Raw genomic sequence first — 27,991 nt, 5'->3', positions numbered from 1 at the left:
TCAGACATAACTTGGCCCTTATTGTGACTGTGCTTCTTGGACTATTCCATCATGTCTCCCTCGCTAAAGCAGTAAATGAAACAGTCAGGTATGAAATCCCCTCTGGTTTGGAAAACCTGAGTCAAAGGTTTAAATCTCAACAGTGGTGACTGTGCCAGCTCTTCATCCTTTTGAATTAGATAAAATGGATTCTGCCCAATGAACTCTGTGTCTTGTTCAGCTGAACACTTAAAAATCAAGGTCCTATCTGCTCTTCTTGGACATTAAGGATCACAAAACACTTTTCACAATAGCACGAGGTTTGTTTGTGCCAATCTCCTTAGCCAAAAATTGTGTGTGCATGAGTGCCACTTCCCATCCCTGAGCTTCATGCTGTGACATGTCCTATACAACTGAATAATGCTTTAAGGTTCTTTCAGGTGAATGTAGTTATTTAAGTATAAGATATGGCCAAAAAATAAAAATTAAAAAAAAATCCTGTAGTATGAAAGAGAGAATAGCACATATATGAAGAAAACTGAAAGTTAATAGGGAAGATAGATTAAAATAAAAATAAAAAACTCATATCTATTGTGTGAGAGAAAAATAAAGAGAAAGAAAATGAATTATCTAAAACAATAGAGGAAAAGAAAAGATAAAGATGAAGGAAAAGAGAAAACTTTAAAGAAACAATCTGAAAGAAAAGGTGAACAGTCCATAGCACTAAATTAAAAAGAGAAGAAACACACAATGAAATAGAGAACTGTATTAATAAAAATTAATATAAGAGCTACAGTTAACATGTTGGAGAAATGAAAATAGTAAACATTTAAAAAGGAAATCAGAGCAACAAGACTACCTTGCTAGGTAAAAATATTTTACAATAAAGTATGCTGATTTAGACATGATTGGGGGTGGAATGTGTTATATTTATTCAGACCTACCCTCTTGTGCTGCTGAGTTTTGTCAATAGAACTAGGTGTTAATTAACAGAACACAGTTTGGGTCAGTGGGTGCCTTATTGTTATTCACAAATATGTATTTCTCATTTTTCATAGAAAAAGGAAGAAAACTAGAAGTCCTATCTACTGATGTCTAGTGCAAGCATATTTTCACCACGCCTAGCCCCCTGGAAAAAAAAACACATTTAAGGTGAAATAATGTTTATATTGTACAATGCAATATAATCTCTGATGTTAATCAGTATGTCTTAGAGTGCTGTAAACTGGAAAAGATACTGCTGTCTATATTGTTACTGTAGCTGCAATGTAGGTAAAACCAGATTTCAAGAGGAGAGGAGAGAGTGAAAAATCTCCAGAAGGGGAGCAAAGAGACAGAAGTGTTAGTGCAGGCCTTTAAAAAACACAGAAGCAGAGAAGTTCAAGGAAAGGAAAAAGGGGGAATGCTTCCTCATGTGCTGTCTTTGGGGAAAGCATGTTTTGTTTTAGAAATTCCTCTGCAAAATATGTCTATTTGCTTCTACTATCTTGTATCTCCGAAGGGGTAAACTATAACCCAGAGTGCCCACAAGGGTGACATTCTGGGAAGGTTGCGTTTAAACTACTGGGGAGTCTTGGAGGGTTCAGCACTGGTCTTGGAGCCGAGGGACCAGGAGGTCCCACTTCCAAGGAGGGTCTCTGCTCAGGGAGTGAGCTGAGCAGCCAAAGTAAGGGACAGTGCCTGGAGCCACTCAGTTCCTGGGGAGCTCAGAAGCACACAGTGTATGGGTCCAAACCTGGCAGCCTAGTGAAAGTCCAGCAGGGGAACTTGACTAGGGTTGGGACAGCACATAATGCTGTACTTTAAACATTTTCAGACGAACACGGAAAAAGGCAGGGACAATGGGGTGACAGATAAGCACATGCAGTTTCTCAAATAGCCTCCTTGGTCCCTAGTGGCCTATAGTTTTTAACCCGAATGTATGTTCAGATGTTCATGTTAAAAATGACTACGTATATTGTCAGCAACCTGACCTTCCCTGATGCCAGAGTTGAGAATTTCAATCATGCTTAAAGTTTCTTTGTTTAATCCAGGGAACTGAGCATCGTTCTGAAATCTTTTGTTTTCATAAATGCAGCTGATAGCTAATTCAAGCTTTGAATTTACTATAGTAGCAATTCCACTATTGTTTTACTAATATTTCATCAGGTCAATATTTATTTGTAATGCATTCCTCAAAACCCAGTATCAGATAAAGTTATTCTGGTGCCCCGGTGAAACTGAAAAATGTACAGTACATACTTGTCCTCTCAATAAAGAGTTACAAAATAGTAGGAGCTTCACATATTTTGCACTTGCACATTCTTCATTTATAGCAGACATAACCCTGCTCTAAAGATTTCCAGTTATTACACTGAGAAACACGAACTAAACACGACTGAACATTATGCTAGTCAATATAGATATATCAATAGCTGTAACTTGCCGGGCTTGCAGTTTCTGCTTTCAGATCTTCATCTGGATCTATGCCAACTCTATTAAAGAAAACAAGACACATGGTGAATGATTCAATGCAGATTAGATGGTCACGTGCGTAGAACTGTTTCTTTGTACCACATCACTCAGCCCCAAGGAGGTAAGAAATGTGCAGAAATGGCAGAACATTATTAAGATCTCTTCCCAAATCAAAGAAGTCCACAATAAGTTTGCAGGAACTATGAAATACTTTATACCTGGTGCTCATAATACCTGGGCTGAGATCCCCACCCTCACTCCAACTCTCGTATGCCAGCTAAAAGGGTCAGAGTGTCAGAAAGGAGCCCTAAAAACACACATCTAGGCAAGGAGGATTCCCCTGGTGCAGGCATTGCAGAAAACAGCTGTATGGCTGCTCTCTGAAGACCTCCTTGCAACTCTTGGCATCGGTGGCATGCTGAGGGCAGGAGAATTGTGTTGAGGATGAGGCTGCAGTGCACAGTGCTCTAGAGATTCCAGGCAGTATGCAGCCCATAGAGATTCTTGGGGAGGCTAATTTGACTTAAACGGGCCTCCAGGGCATAGTTACACCAGGGGCCTCTCCAGCCCCTGGACCAGCTCAGTGGGGGGAAGGTTCAACGTGGCTTAAATCTGTGCTAGGCCCCTCCTCTCTTGGGCTGTGAGTTTTGTGCTGCGGCTCTGAGAGGCTCAGCCCAGAATCTCATCCTTGGTAAAAACTAAGATATCTCACCGGTCTTTAGTTGCTTTTTGCTTCAACACTTCTTTCTCAACAGCCTCTCCTGTTCCACACATAGGTATCTATAACATTGTGATGCAAGCTGCCACTATTATTTAATCAGGGAACTCATTATTCCCCTCTACTTGGCACTGGTGAGGCCAAACCTGGAGTATTGCATCCAGTTTTGGTCCCCCCACTACAGAAAAAGAAAAGGAGTACTTGTGCCACCTTAGAGACTAACACATTTATTTGAGCATAAGCTTTTGTGAGCTACAGCTCACTTCATCAGATGCATTCAGTGGAAAATACAGTGGGGAGATTTATATACTGAAAGAACATGAAACAATGGGTGTTACCATATACACTGTAATGAGAGTGATCACTTAAGGTGAGCTATTACCAGCAGGAGAGCGGGGGAAAGAAAACCTTTTGTAGTGATAATCAAGGTGGGCCATTTCCAGCAGTTGACAAGAATGTCTGAGGAACAGCGGGTGGTGGGGGGGGGGGAAATAAACATGGGGAAATAGTTTTACTTTGTGTAATGACCCATCCCCTCCCAGTCTTTATTCAAGCCTGAGTTAATTGTATCCAGTTTGCAAATTAATCCCAATTCAGCAGTCTCTCGTTGGAGTCTGTTTTTGAAGTATTTTTGTTGAAGAATTGCCACTTTTAGGTCTGTAATCGAGTGACCAAAGAGACTGAAGTGTTCTCCGACTGGTTTTTGAATGTTATAATTCTTGACGTCTGATTTGTGTCCATTTATTCTTTTACATAGAGACTGTCCATTTTGACCAATGTACATGGCAGAGGGGCACTGCTGGCACATGATGGCATATATCACATTGGTAGATGTGCAGGTGAATGAGCCTCTGATAGCGTGGCTGATGTGATTAGGCCCTATGATGGTGTCCCCTGACTAGATATGTGGACACAGTTGGCAACGGGCTTTGTTGCAAGGATAGGTTCCTGGGTTAGTGGTTCTGTTGTGCGGTGTGCGGTTGCTGGTGAGTATTTGCCAGGTTTCATGTTCTCTATGTATATAAATCTCCCCACTGTATTTTCCACTGAATGCATCCGATGAAGTGAGCTGTAGCTCATGAAAGCTTATGCTCAAATAAATTTGTTAGTCTCTAAGGTGCCACAAGTACTCCTTTTCTTTTTGCGAATACAGACTAACATGGCTGCTACTCTGAAACCACTACAGAAGGGATGTGGACAAATTGGAGAGAGTCCAGCGGAGGGCAATGAAAATGATTACCGGGCTGGGGCACATGACTTATGAGGAGAGGCTGAGGGAACTGAGGTTATTTAGTCTACAGAAGAGAAGAGTGAGGGGAGATTTGATAGCAGCCTTCAACTACCTGAAGCGGGGTTCCAAAGAGGATGGAGCTTGGCTGTTCTCAGTGGTGGCAGATGACCGAACTAGGGGCAATGGTCTCAAGTTGCAGTGGGGAAGGTCTAGGTTGGATATTAGGAAACACTATTTCACTAGGAGGGTGGTGAAACACTGGAATGGGTGGTGGCGGAATCTCCATCTGTCAAGGTTCCTTCCCCACTCTGAACTCTAGGGTACAGATGTGGGGACCTGCATGAAAAACCCCCTAAGCTTATTTTTACCAGCTTAGGTTAAAACTTCCCCAAGGTACAAACTATTTTACCTTTTGCCCTTGGACTTTATTGCTGCCACCACCAAGTGTCTAACAAATATATAACAGGGAAAGAGCCCGCTTGGAAACGTCTTCCCCCCCCAAATCCTCCCAAACCCTACACTCCCTTTCCTGGGGAAGGCTTGATAAAAATCCTCACCAATTTGCATAGGTGAACACAAACCCAAACCCTTGGATCTTAAGAACAATGAAAAAGCAATCAGATTCTTAAAAGAAGAATTTTAACTGAAGAAAAAGTAAAAGAATCACCTCTGTAAAATCAGGATGGTAAATACCTTACAGGGTAATCAGACTCAAAACATAGAGAATCCTTTTAGGAAAAACCTTAAGTTACAAAAAGACACAAAAACAGGAATATACATTCCATTCAGCACAACTTATTTTATCAACCATTTAAACAAAACAGAATCTAATGCATATCTAACTCTTTACAGGCGTTCTAACCTGCATTCCTGCTCTGGTCCGGGCAAAAAAAAAAACCAAAACAAAACAACACACAGACAGAGAGAACCCTTTGTTTCACCCCCCCCCCCCCCCCCCCCAGCTTTGAAAGTATCTTGTCTCCTCATTGGTCATTTTGGTCAGGTGCCAGTGAGGTTATCTTTAGCTTCTTAAACCTTTACAGGTAAAAGGGTTTTTTCCTCTGGCCAGGAGGGATTTAAAGGTGGTTAGCCTTCCCTTTATATTTATGACACCATCCTTGGAGGTTTTTAAGGCCTGGCTTGAGAAAGCCCCGGCTGGGATGATTTAGTGGGTGTTGGTCCTGTTTTGAGCAGGGGATTGGACTGGATGGCCTCCTGAGGTCTCTTCCAACCCTAATATTCTACGATTCTATTTTTATTTGCATTACAGTATACAAAATAGGAGACCAGAAAGATGGTCTTAGCAGTAGCCTTTTGAAAGGACTTGAATGCGATCATCTGAGTAGCTGGTAGGCAAGACTGAGGGAAGGAGGCTTCCATAGAGGAGATGGAAGATGGTGAAGGCCTGGGTGGGAGTTCTCGTTGTGTGGTCAGAAAGAAAAGTCTGGATGTTAAAGATTATATGGAGAAGAAGTGACAAGATTTGGGTATGGCCTTGATGGGCAGAGCTAGAGAGAGGGGTGACTCAAAGATGATAATCAGATTACAGGCCTAAGTAACAGGGATGATTGGGGTGGTGACCACAGTCATAGAAGAAAGGTAGAGCAGTAAGAGAAGACTAATGCAGACAGACATTTTCCTCACTGAAATCTAATGTCCAAAGAGAGGGTGACCAGCTGTACCCTGACAAGCTGCCCATGTAGGCATCAGATCCACTGAGCTAATGCAGAATCTACTGATGCAGAGAAAATTTATTCTTTCACCAGATGTTCATGTAAGGCCGCTTTACCATATTTTTTTTCCTATCTGTTATAACATATCACAAATGCATTTTTAAAATCCTATTTATTTATTTTTAGCAATTACTTGTTTCATTGCTCTTTACTGTAAATGCTATACAGACATTCTAACACATAATGAGACAATGACAGGAACTAGAAGCAAAGTGGATACTTTTATATGTAAATTTTGAATGGAAAAAAGAAGAGGCAGTTTGTTTCTATTCCAACTCCCTAGTTTAAAAAAATTGGAGTCCTCCAGGCATAAATATTTCCATCTTTGATTAAGACCATTGATCCTGATGCTGACTCAAGAAGGAGATAAAAGAATGAATAGATGTTTATTTTTCACTGTACTTTTTGTCCTTTGAGTTACTAGGAAAAACTGCAGAAGGTACTAACCTATTGATTATTTTGGAGTAAATCAAGTTGTTAGATCTTTCCATTTAATTAAAAATATGAACAGTTATGTCTGTGAAAGTTTAACTCTCAGCCTGCCATTAGACTTAATATTATAGTAGTGCCCAGAGGCCCAATAGACATTATGCACCCTTTGTGTTAAATAAACATAAGGAACAGTCCCTGCCCTGACATGCTTACATTTAAACAGAGGGGAACAAAAGCACCACATGGTGATGTGACTTGCCCAGGGTCACATGGCAAGAGCAGGAACAGGTCTTCTAACTCCCAGTCTGGTGCCCTAGCCACTTAGCCATCTGCGTCCCGTAAGTAGACTCTCCCATAACAATCATTCTACTGCCAGCATGGGGAAGCACTGGCAACACAATAGTTAAGTGCCCTTATAGTTCTGGTTATGATGGAAGCAAAGTCTATTTATGCATGATAGGTGCAGTTCAAGAGGCTCCAACACAAACTTCTCTGCACTCTCTTCTCCTTAATGAGCTTGACCTGACCTCAAAGAATCAGTCTCCTGGGACAGGAGTAATTTAGACTTCATGCGGCTCTGAACTTACTGAAGCTGAGAAAAATGCCAGTTGTGACTGATTATGTGTGGTGGAGTTGTGATGCGTTTATTATGGAATGAGCTAAGACAACGGAAAACATTTCACACAGGCCCAGAAGAACTGTAATACCAAATGTGAAAAAGCTGGGAAATGTAGCCAATAGGAACCAGAGTTTGCGACTGCAATATCATTTCAATAACAGTGATATAATCTGTCTAATCAGGGACAACAGGAGTCAACAGGCATAGAAAATCTGTGGATTTAGGGAGTTTTGCAGATTTTCCTGTATTTTGCAGAATTTAAACTCCTCTGTATATATAATTTCCTATCCTTGTAGTTATGAAGATAGCCAGCACTATTGCCTTGTTTATTCTGTAGACAATAGATGTTACAATATGGCACAAACAAAGGCATCCATATTATTCTTTATTGGATTATTACTTTCAAAGCCTGAAAAATCACCTCTTCCACAAAGCCCACAATAAGCAAATCAAATATATTCACTCTCTTATCTCCATCTTCCTTCCATTTTGTACATATGAAAGATGAAAACCTCCTGAACTGAACACCACAATGTGTACTTTCCAATGTGAATAGCCATGTAATCACATTGCTGTGACCCAGATACTTCCTTGCTCAATTCCTCACTCATTGACTGATGTCAAACGTGTAGGGCCAAATTCTTCTGCCCTAACTCTCACTGAGTAGTATTTTACTATGTGAGTAACCCCATTGAAATTGTTGGGACTACATGTGTAGTAAGGTATTGCTCAGTGTGAGTAGGGATCGCAGAATCTGGTGCATTGACTGGAAGCCCTTTGGGGCATGAGCTACATGTTCCTTACTGTTCTGTGAAGCATCTAGTACAACTTTGGACACTAAAATCAAACCACCATCAACACACCCTGATTTTTTTATAACTTAAATGTTAATGTTTTTATGAAGCGTATCCCAAAGAGACCCACTCAGCTCAGTGGGAGTGTCTGGCCACACCACGCTTTTGAAAATGAGGCCAATTATTTAGGTGTCCAAATATAGACTTAGGTGCCTAAAGTTAGGTTCCTATTACTGAAAATATTGGGCTGTATAATTAAGTCGGATGTATCTGAGACACACTGGAGTGCAATTTTAAACTGCAAGAATACAAAGCATCACAAATGATGTGACGTGTTCAAAAAGAATGAAATTTAGCATGCTTGCACAATCCTGCAGATTCTTGTGCCTTGTCATTCTATTGCCAGTAAAATTTGCAATCTTAGAATAACTCTTCAGTCCTCTAGCTGGGTTGTATGCTCGCTAATTATGAAAGAAGGGGCCTGATTCTGCTTTTACCTGCAGAGCGTTGGGATCTCACAACTAACAGTAGGGCCGAAAGCAAGGAGTTCTAACTATGGTAGGTGAACAAATGCAGAGTGACTCCTAGATTGCCTTTACCATCTGGTAACTTACCACATACATTTCTATAGTAAGGCTGATAAAGTGAGGATAGAAATGTACATTCAGTCTTTGTACTGAGGAGGGGAAAGTTCTGGTATAACCCCTTCAACCTTGAAGCCAGATGAACCCAAAGATCCCCACAAACAACCTCTTGTTGATACCAATCTATTCACCCTCCCCCCCCATTTAAGGTTCTTCAGCTTCCCCCTCTCTGCCAGAAGTATCATAAAACACAGGTAGGCAAAGTGAAATAAAACCCATTTTCCAGCCTTAACATTCAAATTCTTTTCTCTTGTATTCTCCTTCCATCCCTGTCCAGCCCTGGCCATCTTCCTTCCTTCCTGTCTATTTTGTTTTTCTTATTATTTCCCTCCTCTCTTCCTCTGCTGTTCCACTTTCTTTTCTTCCCACCCATCTGCCTCTCCCACTACTCTGGTTGCTCCCCATTCTCTGTCCCTCTCTCATATTTCAATTCTCTTCCCTGGTTTCAACCCATTTTTCCCTCAACTCTGTGCAAAAGAGTAGCTGAGTTTTCGCTGATCTCATGTGCAGCTCACTTAGTGCTCTTTCCACTCATGTAATTTCATCTCCCCTTCTCGTTTACGGTAACCATCGCTCTCCTGCCTCATAGCCAAAATATCCATATCTAAATTCTGCATGCTTTCCTTTCTGCCTTTCCATTGTTTGCACAATTGCATCCTAGACATTAAAATTTTAGGATGACCCCATAACTAGCCCTATATAGAAGGAATACAGAGAACATGGCTTTTTCTGTGAAACAAACTAAGCAGTTAACAAAAGGCTCACTTTCCCTGTTAAAAACAACAGTACTGTTGTGATCCTCATCATTTTGCATCTTTAGGAAGACAGTGAAATATTACTAGAGCTTTGGTCTCTGTATGAATCACAATAGCCTCAAATGATGTTTAGTGCTTTCTTTTTTTAAGAGAATGGTGGGAAAATAGGGGTTGCATGAGGAAATAGGTATTAATCAATCAATCATTCTTTCTCTTAGTATTTAATGATATGTAGCACAGTGAGGTGCTGAGCACCTTCAATGCCCACTCAACTTGGTGGGAATTGAGGATACCCACACTGCACAAAAGAGGATGCCAATCATGGAAATGACAAATTCAAATAAGGAATAAGGAACTCAATGTCAAACATTTGATCTAGGAGTCCTGAAATGCTAAGGAAAAATGTAGTTTAATCAATATTATAGTCTTACAATAACAACACTGCAGGTGGAATCATTGCAAAAGTTATTTTTATGTTTTGATGGACTGCAAAGAACATGAATTATTACTTAGTGGATTCCACACTCCCACACACACCCTGTAATTTTAACGGTGAGTAAACTGAGAGGCTAATACCACTGATTAAAGCCAGTCATTGGTGCTATGTAAGTCTTCCCTACCCAGATCAAAAAATGCTATCTGCTTTCTCCTGTTATCTTGTTAAGACCTTTCCTGCATTTTGACTGGTAATCAAGATGAAATATGTGGGGGCTTTGTATTATGGGTAAATGGCCATGTGTGATCAGAGTGAGATTAGACTCATTTCTACATTACATTGAAACTCAAGCGTTCTGAGATGAAAGACTGGTGTATTAGCTTACTGTGCTACACGTCTTCCTTTGCTTAGTAATGCATTTGGTTTATTGTACTTGGGTGATTATTTGAGATAGGACCTTTTCAGACCTCAGATCAAAATGCCCCAAAATCTAGAAGTATTCAAAATCCAAACTCAACACCAAAATTTGCAAGTGGCCCCTATCTTTTATAATGTGCTGAACCAAAATTCTGGATACCAACATCATTGAACTTTGGTGTATTCAAAATCTGGATCTGAATTTCAGTCTCTAGCAATTGGGGATTATTGTTTCCAGGAAGTGTGCACTACTCTGCAAAATGACCCCTTAAAATCAATGATCTTGTTTAAATCCCTATGTGCATTAGACAGCTCTTTTTCAGCAGCAGTTGTAATGTGTCTGATAGACAAAAGAGGAATTTGTTACTGAATACGAAGCAGTGGTCTGAAATGAAAACAGATGGAAAGATAAGTTCCAAATTGTCAGGGGAAGGATAAGTAAGAAATCTGAAAACGAAACCAACCAAAATGCTGATTAATAAGATACTGTTTGGACAATTATAATATAGCTCTACCTCCTTTCCTCACTTAAAATCTAAGACACTGTAGAATAGATTAACATGTTACAGTGGAGCGGTAGGAAACCTCAGTGTCTTCCTAACTGCTGAACTGCATCTCTCAACTTTAATCAGTGGCGTGAAGCCTCAAGCTCTGCTTTTATATGCTGATTCTTTGATGAAGCTCATAGTATAATGGGCAAAACATCAGGCTTGAGAAGATTTACAAGGGAAACAGTCTCAATGTGAGAAACACACTCTTCCCATGAGATATTATCTACATGATTTAAGTATGGATACTGACAATGAGCATGCAGCAGATGGCACATGAATTTATGGAGCTGTCAGCTTAGAGACAAAGGCAGTTCAAGAGGTGTAAAGTTTGCAATTTTCAGGAAACCAAGGAACAAGGATTCAGGCAATGGAAGAGGTTTTGCAGAGGTAGATAAGCCATCTAGAATTCAAGAGGAACAATAGACTAGGATTCAGGAGATCTGTATTCAATACTCAGCTCTGCCACAGACTTTCTATATTAATCTGGGAATCTCATTTCCCTATCTGTAAAATGGGGATAATAATACTCCCTTTATTCCATGCCCTGTTTGTCTTGTCTATGTAGATTGTAAACTCATATGGACAAGAAACTCTCTCTTCCTATGCATCTGTATAGCACCTGGCGCAACTGGGCCTTAGTTTTGGCTGGAGCCTCATGGCACTAATGTGTAACAAACAATAATGGCTACTTTCCCCATTGTCAGGGGTTTTAAAGGAAGAACCAACCTTGAGCGTGCAATAGCCTCAGCCTCCAAATTCTGTCCCAGTGTAACAAAAGCTGTACATGAATCCCAACCTATATCTGAAAAAGTACATCCTCTGGGAAACTTATTTAAAAAAAAAAGATTTATAACCCAATTATCAAAGATGGCCATTAAGCAACATTTGCAATGTGAATCTTGAATATTTTTGCATGAGTAAATTTGTAGCTTGTGGCTATCCATCACCAACATATTGCAGTCAGTACAGAATTATTAACTGTAAAGGCTAGAAACATGAACAAAATCCAAAGGAGATTGTTTCACCATCTCTAATAAATCATTAAAATTGAAATTAAAAAACCTTCAGGATAAATAATGATCGCTCAGGCCGTTATTCTTGTCCATTATTGGCAGTAACTGTGATCTGTATTCTTAACAAACTGACAGCTAGAGTCTTTCCTTCTGTATTGTTAACTCTCCACTTCAGCCCACAAGATGGTATCAATAATTAATGCCAGTGCTGTGGTGTAATCTTTGATTGACATAAGCACCATGGAGAATTGTGTCATATATGCAAGTCTTTAATGTTCAACCCAGGTTGATGCTGTAAATAAATGAAAATACCTTGGTTTAAAATGTGAAATAAATAGGAAAGGTTGAGGGGTAAAACAGGGAAAACAACTGCTCTTCGGCTCACAGAAGTAAGAGCAAATAAGTTGAATTTCTTGCCAAGAAGGATTAAGGTAAATCACCAGCAAACAATGCTTCCTAAACGGTTATGACAGTTGTTTGCCATGTGGATAATACATTCTCTCTCTCTCACATACACAAATATGTTTAAAATTAAAAGTCTGATTTAAACCTAGAGAAGCCTGGCAATAGAGAGTTAAGGCTAAAAAGTTATACTTATCAAACTCTGACTTTTGGACTTTTATTTCAGAAAGCTCTAAAGGATAAAGGAAGGATCGCTTGGCTGGAAATGGAGAGTTGGCTGGTCACATGGTGGTGGCTCTTTATTTCCAGATGCTAACTTGCATTAAAACACAGCTAAAAATATATTAAATGCTTTCCTAATATTACTCTCCAAGTAAGTAGTTGCTGCAGTTGCCACAAAGATGTCATGCAATTATGACTGGGAGGGAAGGTGGGTCATGCAGTTGCAAATGCAGTGGGAAGTGCTTCCAAGGACACTCCCACAAGATGTGGTTCACATCACGAAAAAAGCTTGAGAAAAGACCATGTCTATACATACAGCACTGCAGCAGCGCAGCTGTGCGCCGTTGCAGCATGTGTGTTGAAGATGCTCTATGCCGACTGGAAAGAGCTCTCCTGTTGGAATAAAATAAACACCTTCACGAGCGGCATAAGCTATGTCTGCAGGAGAAGCTCTTCTGCTGTGCACACGAACGCTTATGTTGGTGTAACTTATGTCGTTTGGGGAGGGGGGAATATTCACACCCCTGAGTGAAATAAGCTTTGCTGACATAGGTTGTAGTGTAGACAGAGCCTGAATAAGAATATAGGGCTAGATTCCCAAAGGGACTTCAGTGTCTAACTGCCTTGTTAGGTGCCTAACACCGACATTCCCCAAAAGCACTGCCGAGCTGCTGCCTAGCCCTGCGTGCCTACATGCCCACCAGTGGGCATGTGCAAAACCATTTAAGTCTGAGTGCTGCCAGAGCTAATGAACTGCTTGGAGCCTAGGCTCACACCTATGCCACGGCAGAATTCTCAGTGCACGTCTACATGTACTGATGGGGTAGTATGTCAAAGCACACTGCTGAACTTTTAGTGCATTGTAGCAGTATCCACACAGGATGTTACTGTGGGGCAAGCTCGTGTGCTGCAGATTCACACCCTCCCTCGCCTCACAGTAATGTCCTTTGTAGACAAACCCTCAGACAGGCGCTTCCCTGAGCATCTCATCGGCATGACCTGATCCAGTAGGCACTGTCAGAGCATGCCTAACACAAAAGATAGCCAAAGGAGAGCAGGTCGGGACTCTTTTGGGGTGAGCTGGCTATATGTGTGTGTCACCAGAATACCCAATATCATGGTGATTAGGACAGTGACCAGGGAAGTGGGGGATCAGGGTTCAAGGCCTGGCTCCAAATCAGGCAGAGCAGGGATTTGAAAATAGGTATCCTACAGCCCAGGGAGGTGCCTGCACCACTGGGCTAATGGCTGTAGTGGGTTGGGGATGCTCACTCACTTGCGGTCTCTCTCTCTCTCTGTTTTTTTTGCTAGAAAGAGCTGACCTGGCTAATGTCCCAGGAGAGGGTTCATGGCTGAGAATTCTGAACTAAGATAGGTGCCTTCCTCTGGCCTGTCAGCCAGGTGCCTAAAGGCCCATATCAATGGGAATTAAGTGACTAAGTATCTCTGTGGATCAGGGCCCAAAGCCCTGCCTCTTTCTCCTGCATTTCACTCCTGGTTAGTCCAGGTGACTACCTGCTTAGCTCACTGGCTTCTGAGTGCCTAACAATCCCCTTACAATGTCTGGGGAGCCCAGGCACCTAACCTGAGGCAGTGAATTCCACTGGGCAGCAGGGTGCCTAGGAGTTGAGCCACTGAGCATTACAATGCTCATGTCCCCTTTGTGCAGCTAGCCTTTATGCCTGTGCAAAGAGGGTATAGAAAGCTAACACATCAGCAAGGTAGTATTTTACCTTCACTTTGCATTCGTGTGAATGACAACACAAGGTGCAGTGCAATGGTGAATTGGGCCTTTACACATGAATATAAATGTCTTGCACCCGATTCACCACAGTGGTACATTTATCTTGATGTAGCGTCACTGAAATCAGTGAAAATACACTGGTGTCACACTGGAGTAACACAGTGAGTAATCAAACATGCTGCTTAAAAGTATGCAAACCAAACTAAAGCTACATGAAACAAACTAAAGCAAACTAAAACAAGATACCCGTGTAATAATTATGCCCATTGCAATTTCTGAAATCATCATTTAAACCACTGGAAGTGCAGGTGAATAATGTAACACTGCCACATTGGAAAGCAATGAATATGAAGTTGACAGACTATGAAATAATGAGAGTTTAGGTCATATGCAGTGACAAAGTAGCAACTAAGGTTTGTCCGCCTACACATTCGCTGAAAGATCATTTTAATTTTGGGATAAGTGAGTGGCAGATGTTGCTTGTTACATTGTTCATTATTTTGTCACAGACAGGCTGCTTGGTACATGATAGATGTTCATTCTCTGCTACTCTTGCTGGCATAGGAAGCACAAGTTATATATTTGGCCCCCATAGACACAGTAATTGCCTCAGGGATTAGACTGGAAAACAAGTAAGTGATGGTTCTCTCCCAAGATCCACTCACTCATGCTACCATAATGATATAACAGTCAGAGCGGACTTTGCAGATCTACATAATTGGTGAAATTTAGCCCTGTGCTGAGGGACATCACAAGGCCTGTACAGAACTTAAGTCAGACTGAAGACCCCAAAATGCTGCATAGGCCTTCTTTTGATTCCTGCATACTAGTGGATTTCACCAAACGTGCTTGTCCCTCAACTTTCTTGTATGCTTTATTCAGCAGTGAAATAATTAACAGCGTCTAGCAACATCTGTACATTCCATAGTTAATACCCTTTGAAATCACTAAGGGCAGTTTGTAGCTCTCTCAGAGCTATTGTTTCAGGCTGTCTGCATACTCAGGCATTGGTTTACATCTGAATCATATTTTGAAGGTTAGTTTTGCAACCATTCAGGTCAGAGATTTAATTTTTTGTGCATAGGAAAGGTTAGGTTCTGGAGCCCATGGTGAAGGAACCAGGAGCCAAATTCTTTCCTGCTGTCTCTGCTGCTGTGCACTCATAGGGAAAATTTGATCTCTATTCCCCTTCAAAACACTTTTTCCTGGATTGGAAGTAGCAGTCACCAAATAAGGTGCCATCTCCTGAAGAATAAAGATGGGGGAATTGGACAGTCAGTGAGGCCCAAAGATCACTGTAAGGGTATGTATGTGTTTGGGTGGGACTGGGAGATTTGAAAGAGGTAATTCCTCTGGAAGACTTCAGTGGAGGGAGACGCCAAATAAATGTGGTCCCAGTTTACAAAGGGTTAGCAAATTTGGGGTGCATTGTTCAAATCTGGGGAGTTTCAACTACCTTTCATTACCAGTCTTTTGCATGGTGCTAGTAAAGATATCAGCTACACCCTAGCAAACACAGCCAAAAATAGAATATGCCTGCTTCTATATGTATTTAACAATCACCCTCTGGTCCCACATTTCTAAACTTAGTCCATTAACAAGTACAGGTGCATATTTATAGTCTCCAGTCTACCGGCCATATATTTTGCTGTTATTCCCTGAAGGTGAAACCTCTGGGACCGAGGCACCAGAACAGCAGCAAATTGTTTTGGACACTGTTACTCCATTCCCAGAAGTGTCTTCTACACACTTCACTGAATGACCAGAAACTGCCAGATAATGGCAACCATAGCTTAGATCCCAGGTGACATCTGAACTTTAAGCCATCTTTATGGTACCCCTCCCCTCCTGAGGCTGGCCAAGTAGAGGGAGTGGCATAAGAGACACTGTGGTTACTGTATACCATCTGGGGATACCTCCATGGCAGGGAATCAGATGCACTGATTTTCCAGTTGCTGTGCTAAGACGGAACCCAGAATTTGGCCCCCTATGTCCACTGACCTGTCTACAAGCTGCAAAGATCCCTTGAACTGAATCTGTACTATGTTAAACCACATCAGCTCATCTCTAGATCAGTTTAAGTTCAAGTCCTAGATATCTCAAGGACTGAAACATATGTATTTTTAGATATTGGAAGGGTGACCTTGTTTCCTAATGATTAACTGGGAAATTTAACCTTCCTACATAGGAATTCTTCTGCTACTGTGTTTTTGTTTGAGTTGTCTGCTAATGTCAATCTAGTTTTTAAAGGACACTGTCAGGATTGTTAGACCTAAAACTTTACTCACCTAGAGAGCTGTCCCAATTAGTATTTATAACCCTCAGAATTCACACAATGGGTCCTCATACTTACATCCATTTAACTCAAGTGTAACTCCACTGAAGTCAGCATGCACAAGAACAGAACGAGGCTCAAGTTTATTTTTCACCTAATGCTGTTGTAGCCTCCAAGTCATTTTACAAAGCCACCGCCTACTCCCAAGGTAAAGGGCATTATAGACTAACCAGAGGAGTACCTGAGTCACAGATTTTGGAATTGGATGTCTAATTGCCCCCTCCCAAAATCTGGGACTGTTTGGATCAGGGGTTTTGCTTTGATTCATTTTAGGCATAGAGCCCTGCAAGGAATTCTGATCCAGGTTTGGATTCAAACCCCAACTCTCATTTCCTGTGTCTTAAAATTGATTCAACTGGAAATGTGGCTCCTTATGGCACCGATAAAGCCCTCACCTGTGGAGTCCCACAGGAATCCATCTTCCTCCCAGTCCTATTCAACATCTACTCTAGGGGGCTTAGGAGCCCCTGATGGCAACTGCCTAGCCTTGCAAGATTCCTTCTGCTACCCTGTGTTTTAATTTTCTGCACATATTTCACCTACTTGTTTAGCTGTCTTTACAGTCACATGCTCCAATTCTCTCTCTAGGGCCTTTATTTGAATTTCAGTTTGCAATACTGCTTTTTATTTTTACTTGCTATTTACTTATTGCCTTTTATAGATGCACTTTCTGGAATAACATACCTGCTTTATTGGTGCAAATATAAATAGAAAAAATGAATAATAAAAATAGGCCTTTAATAACAATGTATATTACCTAGTTCAAATTCAGATTAATGACCTCTGAGGTTTAAATCAGTTACGAATTCCTCTAGTGTTTCCTCTTTTTTCAGTGTTCTTATCCAGAAACAGTTTTTTTCAAGGAACACAAATACTCAGACATTTTCATTACTTCTGCAAAACTTTGTTTTCTCTCCTTATCATCAGTAAGGAATGGGTTATATAGAGAGTGCTTCTGCATCTGCCATGATAAAAAAAAAAAGCAAAGCACACTTCTGTCCATCTTCCCTTTGAACTCACCCTCTATGGCTTTCGGATAGAGTTGGAGTTGCAATCTGAGGGCAAGATCTTCAAAAGCACACAGCATGGGCTTCCACTGTAGGCAAGGTCATGGACTTCAATGGGAGCAGCATTAGGCCAATACCGAGTGCTTCTGCAAAGGCCACGCTCAGCCTTTTCAGAATCCCTCCAGCATTCTTGGGATTTGCTTACTGGAGTCAGACAGGTTCAGTAGCATCATTTTAATGTTACCTCTCTCACTGTAGTTGGCATCACTAATCATGAGACATATGCTCTCTTACTAGATTCACTGGCACTCAGCATTTCTACTTCTTGGTGCCATGTGCCATTCAGTGAGGAAAGAGAATGGTTTGTGGACAAACTCATTTAACTAACAACAAGAACCACGGGAACAAGGTAAACAATTTACTTCCTGCCATTTTACCATCTAGCTTAGGTGTATAACTGCCTCAGGAGCAATTCTTTCCGTTCTTGTTACTGAGAGAGTGAGCTACAGAAAGTGAGGCAATTGCATAGTGTCTTAACACTGGATGAGATAAATAATGTGGTCATTCCAGTTTTGTGGCATCAACATTTTCTAGCTCCCCTTATCAATCACATTTTCTCTGCGTATAGCGCTTATTGTTTTATTGTTGTGGGTATGTATGGGGGGAAATTGCAGATATACAGGCTTCTCAAACTATATATTTCTTCCCTTAACATAGGTGCATCACTCTGTTCATTGGGTAATGTGGAAAATCTATTATTATTATTATTTTTAAACATTTCAAGCTAGAACAAAGATTTCTTTCAAAAAAACAAAACAAAACAAAAACCCTTCATGGCACCTATAACATAGAACAACACATTTTAAAGGCCCAGTAATGTTAATAGAGTTCCTTTAAAGATAATGATCTTACACTTCTATAGCACCTTTCATCCTAAAGTGCTTTACAAACATATCAGAATGGTGTACATTCTAAATATGGAGGGATCACTTCACTCTCACCGTTGAAATGCAGCCACCTCTGAGGAAAAGTGTGGCAACTGTTTCACAGCACACAGTTACACAATAGTTTAAAAGGAAATGAATAATACTGCAACTAAATAATACTCAATATGTAAACTGCAAGAGAAATGTAGATAGGTAGAATGTACTGAAGCTTGATTATAATTCAGATACTGGGGGTAACTTCCCACCTCTTAGTAAAATTGCCAATTGATCATTAATTCCTACAGGCCTTGGGTTTATGTCTCATCTGAAAGATTGTACCTCTAGCAGCATATTATCCCTTGACATCATGCTGGAGCACTGGTTCAGAACTGACTCAGAGGGAAGAGTTGCCCCTTATTGAACCACCAATACCACTTCCTGTAATAACTAGAGAATTCATAGGGTATGTCTACACTGCAGTGTAAGCCCAGGGTTAGTGGGACTCAACTCAGCTGACCTGTGTTAGGGAACCATGAGCTTGAGGATCTACATTGTATTTTAACCTCTATGTTAAGACTTTTCTGACCCATGCTTGAACCTAGGGCTCTGGTGTCCACACTGCAGTGCAGAGACCCATGTCAAAATAACCATATCCCAGAGTCCCTGGCGCCCACCCCCCAGTCCTAGGACTGTGGTGCACAGTGGAAAAACTTTACTGCCTGCCCTACATGTTACCGAGAAGCAGCTCACTTTGCAGAAGGCTTGATCGATTTGCAAAATCAGGAGGCTGTCTGACAGTGTGCTTGCAGATGGGTGATCAGAAGAGAATGAGTTAACGCTGACTTGAGCTGCTGCAAAGGGGGTGACTCTAGTTTTCAATAGAGTGGATTGCAGATTGTTAGGCTAGAGAAGAGTTAGGAAGTTGCCCCATGGAATTGTGGGATACTTCCATCTGACTCCTAGGACCCAAGCCAAGCGGGGCTGTATCTATGCTGCAAAGCAATAGGGCTTGGACCTGGGATCCAGTTTAACTCCAGTTCAGCAGAGTCCTGAGACCCTGGGTCTGAGCACTGAGTTAGCACAACTGCATTGTAGACATAGGGGGTTAGGGGCTCACATTGCGGTGTAGACGTGCCCATAGATGTCTCCTATCCAAGTACTGGTCCAGCAAATGCTAATCAAGCTTGGCTTATGAGTTCTGACAGGATCACAGCACAAAGGGGTAAGGCTGTCCTGACGTGACAGTGTGGCTTGCCATCAAGCTCACACTACTGTAACATAGTATTTTAAAAACAATATCCAAGTCTTTTCAGACTGTATAAGTCGACTTCAATTACCTTTAGTTAAGTGACCTTATGTTTTTTAATAGCATCCAATGGGACTAACAGGTGGACTGCTAGTGTTAATGACAAATGACCAGCATGGTGAGGGAAGGAACCATAATGATGTCAGGTACTTTTCGCTGCCATGATGGGAATTTTAAGAGGTTAGAAAATGACTAGGCATGAATATACAAAGGCCTTTCCCTATGGTGCTTGCAATCACAGCCAATCTACAAAGCACTAGCATTGATCAGACATCCACATGCTTTATGAGGTTTACCATCATCATAGCTCTTCCCATGCTGTGAGCAATTCTGCAGATCAAATGCTCTGCACACAAGTCTGAAACTCTATTCATAAAATCGACTGTGGAACATTATTAAAATGTATTTTCTGCTAATGCAAAGAGACAGAAACACTGCCACACCACAAGCAGAATCATTTTTGCACAAAACAACCCCCCCTTGCCTAATTAGCCTAATTACTACTTTTATTAACTCTACAGAGATGAATACCACTTTAAAAACAAAAAACGGGAATTAGGCTGTTTTGCTGGCATCTTACTTAGACTACTAATGGGCTTCACCAGTCAAGAAAAATGAGAACTGACTTTACAAAAGATCTGCATGAAAAAAATAAACCATGGCCAGATGCATTTTGACAATTTCCTATGGATGAGGCTAGGGTTAAAACTTGGCTCAGAAATAACAGTTCCCTCCAGTGAATTATGTCACTTTAGGTGTCTGTTCCTTTATTTTCCTTGAACATAAACAGTACAGCTTTGGAAAGAATCCCAGGCCATTGTAGATGCATTACATTAGTGCTAATGTGATTAACCCAAAGTAAAACATTTTAATGCTCGTGAGCCATTAGTCTAAATAATGAGATGACCAGCTCCATCTTCCCTAGGCTAACGCACGGGGAAGCACATCCCAAACATGTGATCTTTCATGCCTTTGGTACTCTGCGCAGACACATGAACAGCCACTGCAAACTGGAGGTAATTATATTAAAGACGAGTGTGATAAATGAAGCGGGGGAGGGAGAGGTAGCTCCCTTTTATGGACACCCAGCCAGCCAGTTAGCTATAAAGTCCCTCTGGGTGGCTATTCTTTGTTTGCTTTACCTGTAAAGGGTAAAAAAAGTTCCCAGGTAAAGGAAAGGGAGTGGGCACCTGACCAAAAGAGCCAATGGGAAAAAAACTTCCCTTTTGTGTCTGTTGTGGTTCTCCAGGAAAGAGGGGAACAGTTATGCTGTGAGAAGCTTAAGCCAGATATGAAAAACCATCAGATCATACCTAGAGATTGCTTATCTGGAACCCCAGATATGTAAGTACATTAGGGGATGTCTAGAAAGGTTTTTCTGTTTATTTCTTATTGGCTTGTGGACTCCTCTGTGCTAACCCCAAATGCTTTTTGTTTTGCTTGTAATCTTTAAGATTGACCTCAAGAAGATTATTCTTGATGTTTAAATTTTGTAAGTGGGCTTTTTAAATCTAGCAAAAGCCCAAGTTCCAGATGTATTTTCTTTCTTTTTGTTTTTAATAAAATTTACCTTTTTAAAGAATAGGATTGGATTTTTGATGTCCTAAGAGGTTTGTGCATATGCTGTTAAATTAGCTGGTGGCAACAGCTGATTTCCTTTGTTTTTCTTTCTCAGCTCTTCCCCGGAGGGGGGATGAAAGGGCTTGAGGCTACCCCACAGGAAGGAATTCCCAAGTGCGCCTTTCTGATTTCAAAGGGTTTTTTTTGCATTTGGGTGGTGGCAGCATCTACCCATCCGAGGTCATAGAGAAGCTGTAACCTTGGGAGTTTAATACAAGCCTGGAGTGGCCAGTATTAATTTTTAGAATTCTTGCGGGCCCCCATCTTCTGCACTTGAAGTGCCAGAGTGCGGAATTAGCCTTGACAACAAGTGTATGTTACCGCAATCCTACCTATTTTAGCAGTTGTAATGCTAGTGAATAATCACTATAAGAATATCTGTGTAAATACTGCTGGCAACTGGTGATAGCAAGTTGTTCTGAAACACTGACACAAGCAGTCAATGCCACAATCCTGCCATTTAAACTGCTCTTTGCATAGGGTTGATTGGAATCAGCTGCATGTACTTAAAGTTCTTATGTAAGTCACAATTTTAAGCCCTTTCATGTAAGTGCTGTCTGGGATGGTTAGAATTGCAAGAAACAGTGGTAGGGGCCTATGCTAGAAACTGAGAGCATATATATAGTCAGTGGGCGTGCATGTATGTACATACACACACTGACTGAACCAAAGACTGCATAATATTATTATTTATTTGTATTACCATAGCATCTAGGAGTCATAGTCATGGAGCAGGTCTCCATTGTGCTAGGAGGTATACAAACACAGAACAAAAAGATGTTCTCTGCCTCAATGGGCTTAGTCTAACAGAGCTATATAGCATGTTGTGCTCCCAAAGATGCACTTTAACATGATATCTAGGATCTTTTGTAATGATTTTAGGCATGCATACTAAATAGCCTTGTCTAGAAAAGAGGTCAGTACATGATGAGCATGTATTGCAATGATAATCTCATTAGGTACACATCTGGATCTGTGCTTACATTTTTAAATCCAGAAGTGGATACTACATACTAGTGGATGGTTAGTCAACTGTAACTCTGTCATATCAACACAAAGTTTAATTGTGAAATTACAAATTGCTCATTATTCTATGAAAGCTCAGCCACAAACTGACTGGGCGTTACTAACTGTGGTTGTTTCACTTTCCTTTTTAACCTGATATTATAGGGAAAACATTAATAATGAGGAACCCAGGGAAACACGTCATTTGAGCAAAGCACTGTGGGCTGGAGTATGAGAGCTTTGCCTAAACAGAAGTTGCTCAGTGTGTACAGTGTCAGCAATTGTCTCCCCATGCATTTTAATGCTGGGGAAAACCACTAGCATACAGGCTCCATAGGGGACAATTACATAAACAATAATGTCATCTTGTAAGATACTGTGTTCTAAAATACTGATTAATAGAACACTTTGTCTGGCTGAGTTGCTATATCTCCTTGGTGTTTGGATTCTCAAGAGCTTTAGTGACACTATTGAATAGTAAAATTACTCAGAGTTTTGTTACCATATCACTTTAATTGTATGGTATTTTTAACATTCTGTATGAATGAAGTATTCTTGGCAAAACAAAATGCCAGGATCATATTGTCTCTAGGATAGTCACTGATTGGGAAGACCTGATGGAATCACTTACAATGATGGGTAATGCTAATGAAGTTACTACTGTTAATCTTTGTGTGTGCATTCAATCCAAAAAAGCACTGGGCTCAATCATGTTCTTATGGGAGGTGTTGCAGAGGGAGAAAATGTTTTCTGATGCATCTGGCATATTTGGATCAGATATCTTTTCATCCATTACAACATGTCTTTCATTAATCACACAGCAGCCAGTGTGACAGAACTCTACAGAATATTACAAATTCTAATTTTGTTTGTATTGGTTTTCAGGTGCTCTTTACTTCTACAAAGGAAGCAAATAGCTGCTAGTATTAGAAATTGCTGGATCTATCTATCACCATTATCATTTACCCCCATTGTTCCTGGACTCCCTTGTCAAAGTTCCAGAAAACACACAAAATGGAGATGTAGTGTGCTGTTAGCTTCTCCTGTATTTCTATTTCACATATTCTTAAATATGCATGGCTCAGTACTCAATTCATTCATCGGCAGAGGGTCATGGGTTTAACTGGGACATAAGTGATGGATAGGCCTTGGTGTAGGACTCTGCAAAGGGGTTAGTTTCACCCTGAGTGCATACTTACTTTGTTAGGTTCTGTTCGAAAAAATTTGGAAACTTGCAGCTTCTTTGCAATATGCAGTAACATTTTGCTGATCATGCAAAAGATGGAAATTTAAACATCATCAATATTTACTTTTATACCAGCAAGTGGGCAGAAGATACACAGCTCTTGACTCTCTAATTCAGTTTATCAGAGAAAAAAAAGCCAAACATTTTTCTTTCTGTAATGAACGGAATTAAAATTCTTATTTGCTCTGCATTTGGCTTGCTAGGGGCTCTTTCCCAGCCATTTACTGTTATGAGATTTCTTGCTGCCTGTACTGGTGTTTATGAGCCTTTTATGAGTACCCCAGGGGAAGTTTAGTCACCCATTTGTTAAATACTATTTATTTTCTGTGACACTAGAGTTATGGTTGATAAAACACTTTTGTTTTAATTTATTAAGCCTTTATAATTTTACTGGAGCATTTGGCGAGACTCCTTAAAGCTTTTCTTTTATAACCATTTAGAGCATAAGCATAAAGTCCGAACTGAGCAATTGATGCTCTGTTGTGTTGTTCCCCACCATTTGAAATGAGAGCAATCCTAGAGCCCAGGAAGGGGGGTAGGGGTGGGGAGGAAGCACCAAGTAGAGAGGTAGGCGGTGTTTCATAAACACACTTCAGACTAGTTTTGTTTGTGTCTTGATGCTACTTTGCAGCGTGTTGCAAAGTGGCAGCTACACTACAGCTAAGATGGGACATGTTACTTCATTTCACTCCCCATGCATATTTGCCTTCTGGCAAAACAGCAGATTAACTGTGTAGCATCCATGAGTAAACACCCAAGTTCAAGCTATGAAGATAATGCAAGTAACAGATTGTTTAAGACAATGAAAGACAAACACAGTGGTCCCGAGACACCAGGCCCCATCCTAAGTTCCCAAAGCCTGCTATACCTAAAAGCCAAGGGGCCAGATCCAGCTGTTGTAGATTGTTACCTCTGCTGAAGTCAACGGAACTATGACAATCTACCTCAGCTGAGAATCAATCACAAGCTATCCATTTTCTATGCGTTTAACACTCCCTGGGCTCTATTTAACTCTCCGGACCATGACAAGGTGTGTATGATAACTCAACCAATGCTGCTCATAAATATATGCTATTTCTACACTGTCTTGTGCTTTATGGCTTATTAAAGAGAGCAAGAAACTTTAATGATAGTGGGGAGGAGAGCATAACACTGCAGTGCCCATAATAGCCACCACCCAAATAAGTAAATATAAGACTGTGAGGGAGCACTGCGTCAAATCTAGATATTTGTAAGATTGTAACACCCTCAGACACAAGATGACCACTTCAGAAGAGCTGCCAGGGCTAGCTCTAATGTATACCGGGTGTAAAACTCTTATTCTCATCACTTCCAGGGAGAGTGCTTACTTGCAAAACTCTTAATAAAATAGGCTTTGAAAAGGGTTTTGGATAATTATCTATTATTGGTTACATGCTGGCAGTATGCTCAGGGTGGTACAAGGCTCGGTGTTGTACAAGCTGCACCGGAGAGTTTACAGTTGAAAAGATGAAATGAGAAGGCAGAATGGGCTGAGAAGCCCAGAGGAAGGATAAATTAATGACACTTTTTGTATTACTGCTCCTTTTGGGGAATGAGCATCTTCTCTCTCTCTTGCATCAAATGTTTAAGCGTACAGCATTGCTGTAGTGGTAAATTAGAGTTAGTTCTAGGCTGCATTTTCTTCTCTTTTGGAATCAAATTGTCTATATGCGCGGCTGGATTGTTAATCAGTTTTGAAAGAGTTAAAAAGCCTGGCTTGAAAAGAAAGGTACAAAAAAGCATATAATGTAATTTTTGATCAAAAAATCAATACACGGATGTTCATTGACTTTCAGATACTGAAGCTCTCGAGAGCTTTCCCTATTATGACCTGAGAACGTTTCTACATATCATTTTCAGTAAAGGTAAAATTTTCAAAATGCTTAAGGAACAGATTTTTTAAAGGTATTTAGGCATTACTTCACCCAGCATTGCAATGCCTAATTGACTTAAGTTACGAAGGGGCAGATTCACCCGCTTTCAACATGTAGGCACCACTGACATCCTCAAAACCACTGCGCAGCTGCCGCCTAACCCCAAATCCCCAAAGACATATACATTTCCACCAGTGGGCCCATGCACCTAGGTCTCCAGTCCCAGGAGGCTGCCCTAACTACCAAACTATTGGGTATTCTGAAGTAGGAAAATTAAAGCTATTCCAGTTTGTATAATAATGACATCTTTTGGAGGAGGGGCTTGAAACTGGCTCCTCACATTCCAGGCAAGTGCCCCAACCACTGTGATACAGAGTCTCTCTCTCTCTTTCCCTGGCCCTTTTCATTTCACTCCTGGTTAGCTAGGTGGCTCTACACTCAATTTGCTGATTTCTGAAAATCCCTTTAGTAAGTGCCTAACTCCCCCTACAATGCCTGCGGAGCTTGGGTACGTAATCTGGAGCTGAGAATTCCACTAGACAGCAGAGCACCTAGGAGTGAGGTGTTGCAATGCCAAGTACCTTTGTGAATCTGGCCCTAAGTACCTACATCACTTTTGAAAATGAGCATTAGGCTTGCAAGTCAATTAGGCGTTGCAGCATCTGTATACCTTTAAAAATCTGGCCTCAAGGGCCTGCCTACATAGTGAGTTAGTGTGCAGCAAGCCAGGATGTAACTCTATAGTGCACTAGCTTGCAGAGTAGACAAGCCCTAAGAGCCATCTTCAAAAGCAACTTAAAAACTTAGGAGCCTGAGTCCCATTGACTTTCAGTGTGAGTTAGGCACCTAAATACCTTTAAAAATCTGGACCTTTAGGCATTTTTAAAAATTTTTACCTTAAGTGTATGTCCATAAGTTTAACCACTATGGGGCCACTAGTTAACTTTGGGTGTCTTAAATTAGGGTTCATATTTCTACTTTAGGGAGCTCATACTGGTACTTCTGTTAAGCCCAGTTTAGCTATCCAAATGCCAATCTGAACCCTCAAATGCAGAACGGGGATCTTTAACTTGCCATGTGTCAAATCCCATTTGGAAATGGGGGTCTCTACTATTAAGCAAATTTATACTAAGTTTTGCTCATTTCACTAGCTAAAGGTGGGCTGGGATGGTTCAGCAACTGAATGGAAATCTTCCAAGGAATACCTATATGCAAGTCAAGTGGCATTAATGATTCCATAGGTAGCACTCTTCTCTGAATCAGGAGTGGGTGAGACATAAAACAGACCCTTGATCAAAGGCAGTCAACAAAGATCCTATGTCACTTTTTGTAAGAATGGGGTGTTAACCCCAATGTCCAGACAAAACAAGAGGAATTACATTTTGCCTACCTCCATTTCCTCTTCAGTTTCAATTGCATACAGTGTTCTTCCTTAGGTTCTATTCTAAGATGCTGAGTTAAAACTGCTGTTCCATTCCACCCCAGAGGTAGCTATAGAGCAGTGGCAGGTGAAACAACCCCTCTTTTATTCACCTTACAGGGATGTTAAGATTCTTATCAGTATAAGCTTTTAAAGGACTATGAGACTCATTGCTAGAGCATGGTACGTAAGTGCACAGCATTAGTATCATTACCTAGTGAAAGAATAAGAGCTGCAGGTCAGCTTTGTATTGTGTTTGTGAATTAAATGTAATGTAATGTGAAGTTCTGATTTAAAAGCCACACATATCCTGCCTTAAGTGTTGATTCTTTGTGTTCCTACCTCAACTACCCTTAGGATACTTGATATTATGTGGCTGTATAAGAAGTTGTTAAAGTCTAGGGGGAAAAAATATCTAATGCACTGCAAGGCATCTTTAAATGTACAGTTCTTTTTTTAGTTCATCTCCTCTAATTACATTTAGTTTCAAGTACCATGAGCTGCCTTCCAGTTAACTTCAGTTGACTGCAATAACAGATGTCCTTCCAATAAAGACTCTTCTGACCTCTATTTTGACAGCCTTTTTAAAAGAGTGATTTTTTTTTCCAGTTTAGCAAAATCTCAATTATTAGCAATGAAGTGAGAAAAGACTGAGTACAGACATTTATAAAGAAAAACAAAATGAAAGGCTCGGGCACTGACCTGGACTGTAACTCTGACTTTGGCCTATTTTTCACCTGGAATACATTCCCATTTAGTTAACAAAAAGCCAGAATTTGCAAAAGGGAGAGAATTTTAGATGCACCTTCCAGATTCCATTTATATCAATGACATAATGGTGTCAGATCTTTGATGGAAGAAAGAACATGCAGCAACTGGTATTATATCTTTAAGTGCATTGAAATCAATTACTTCCTTGCTGAGACAAGAGATAATTTTCCCATTTAAATCTCACAGATATACTGACTAGCAAATTATTGTTGGGCTGTTTCTTCTATGATAATTAACAATAAAAAGCTCATGTTACAGTGAAATTAGCTGTTTACTAAATGTTAAAAGCTCATACTACAGCACAGAGCCCCTGCTT

At 40.7% G+C, this 27,991-nt stretch overlaps 1 protein-coding gene across 1 annotated transcript in view; it reads right to left on the bottom strand.

The window, feature by feature from the left end:
- Positions 1 to 27,991, bottom strand: part of SLC9A9 (solute carrier family 9 member A9) — a 310,159-nt gene that overhangs the window by 75,293 nt on the left and 206,875 nt on the right. The window contains exon 13 of the mRNA XM_037908590.2: positions 2,405 to 2,453. Coding sequence (XP_037764518.1) covers positions 2,405 to 2,453 — 49 coding nt within the window. The remainder of the gene's footprint in view (positions 1 to 2,404; positions 2,454 to 27,991) is intronic.

Source organism: Chelonia mydas, chromosome 9 (genome assembly GCF_015237465.2).
Source record: "Chelonia mydas isolate rCheMyd1 chromosome 9, rCheMyd1.pri.v2, whole genome shotgun sequence".
NCBI lineage: Eukaryota > Metazoa > Chordata > Testudines > Cheloniidae > Chelonia > Chelonia mydas.
Note: the sequence above shows the minus strand (reverse complement) of the source record. Positions and strands in the feature narration are given on the sequence as shown.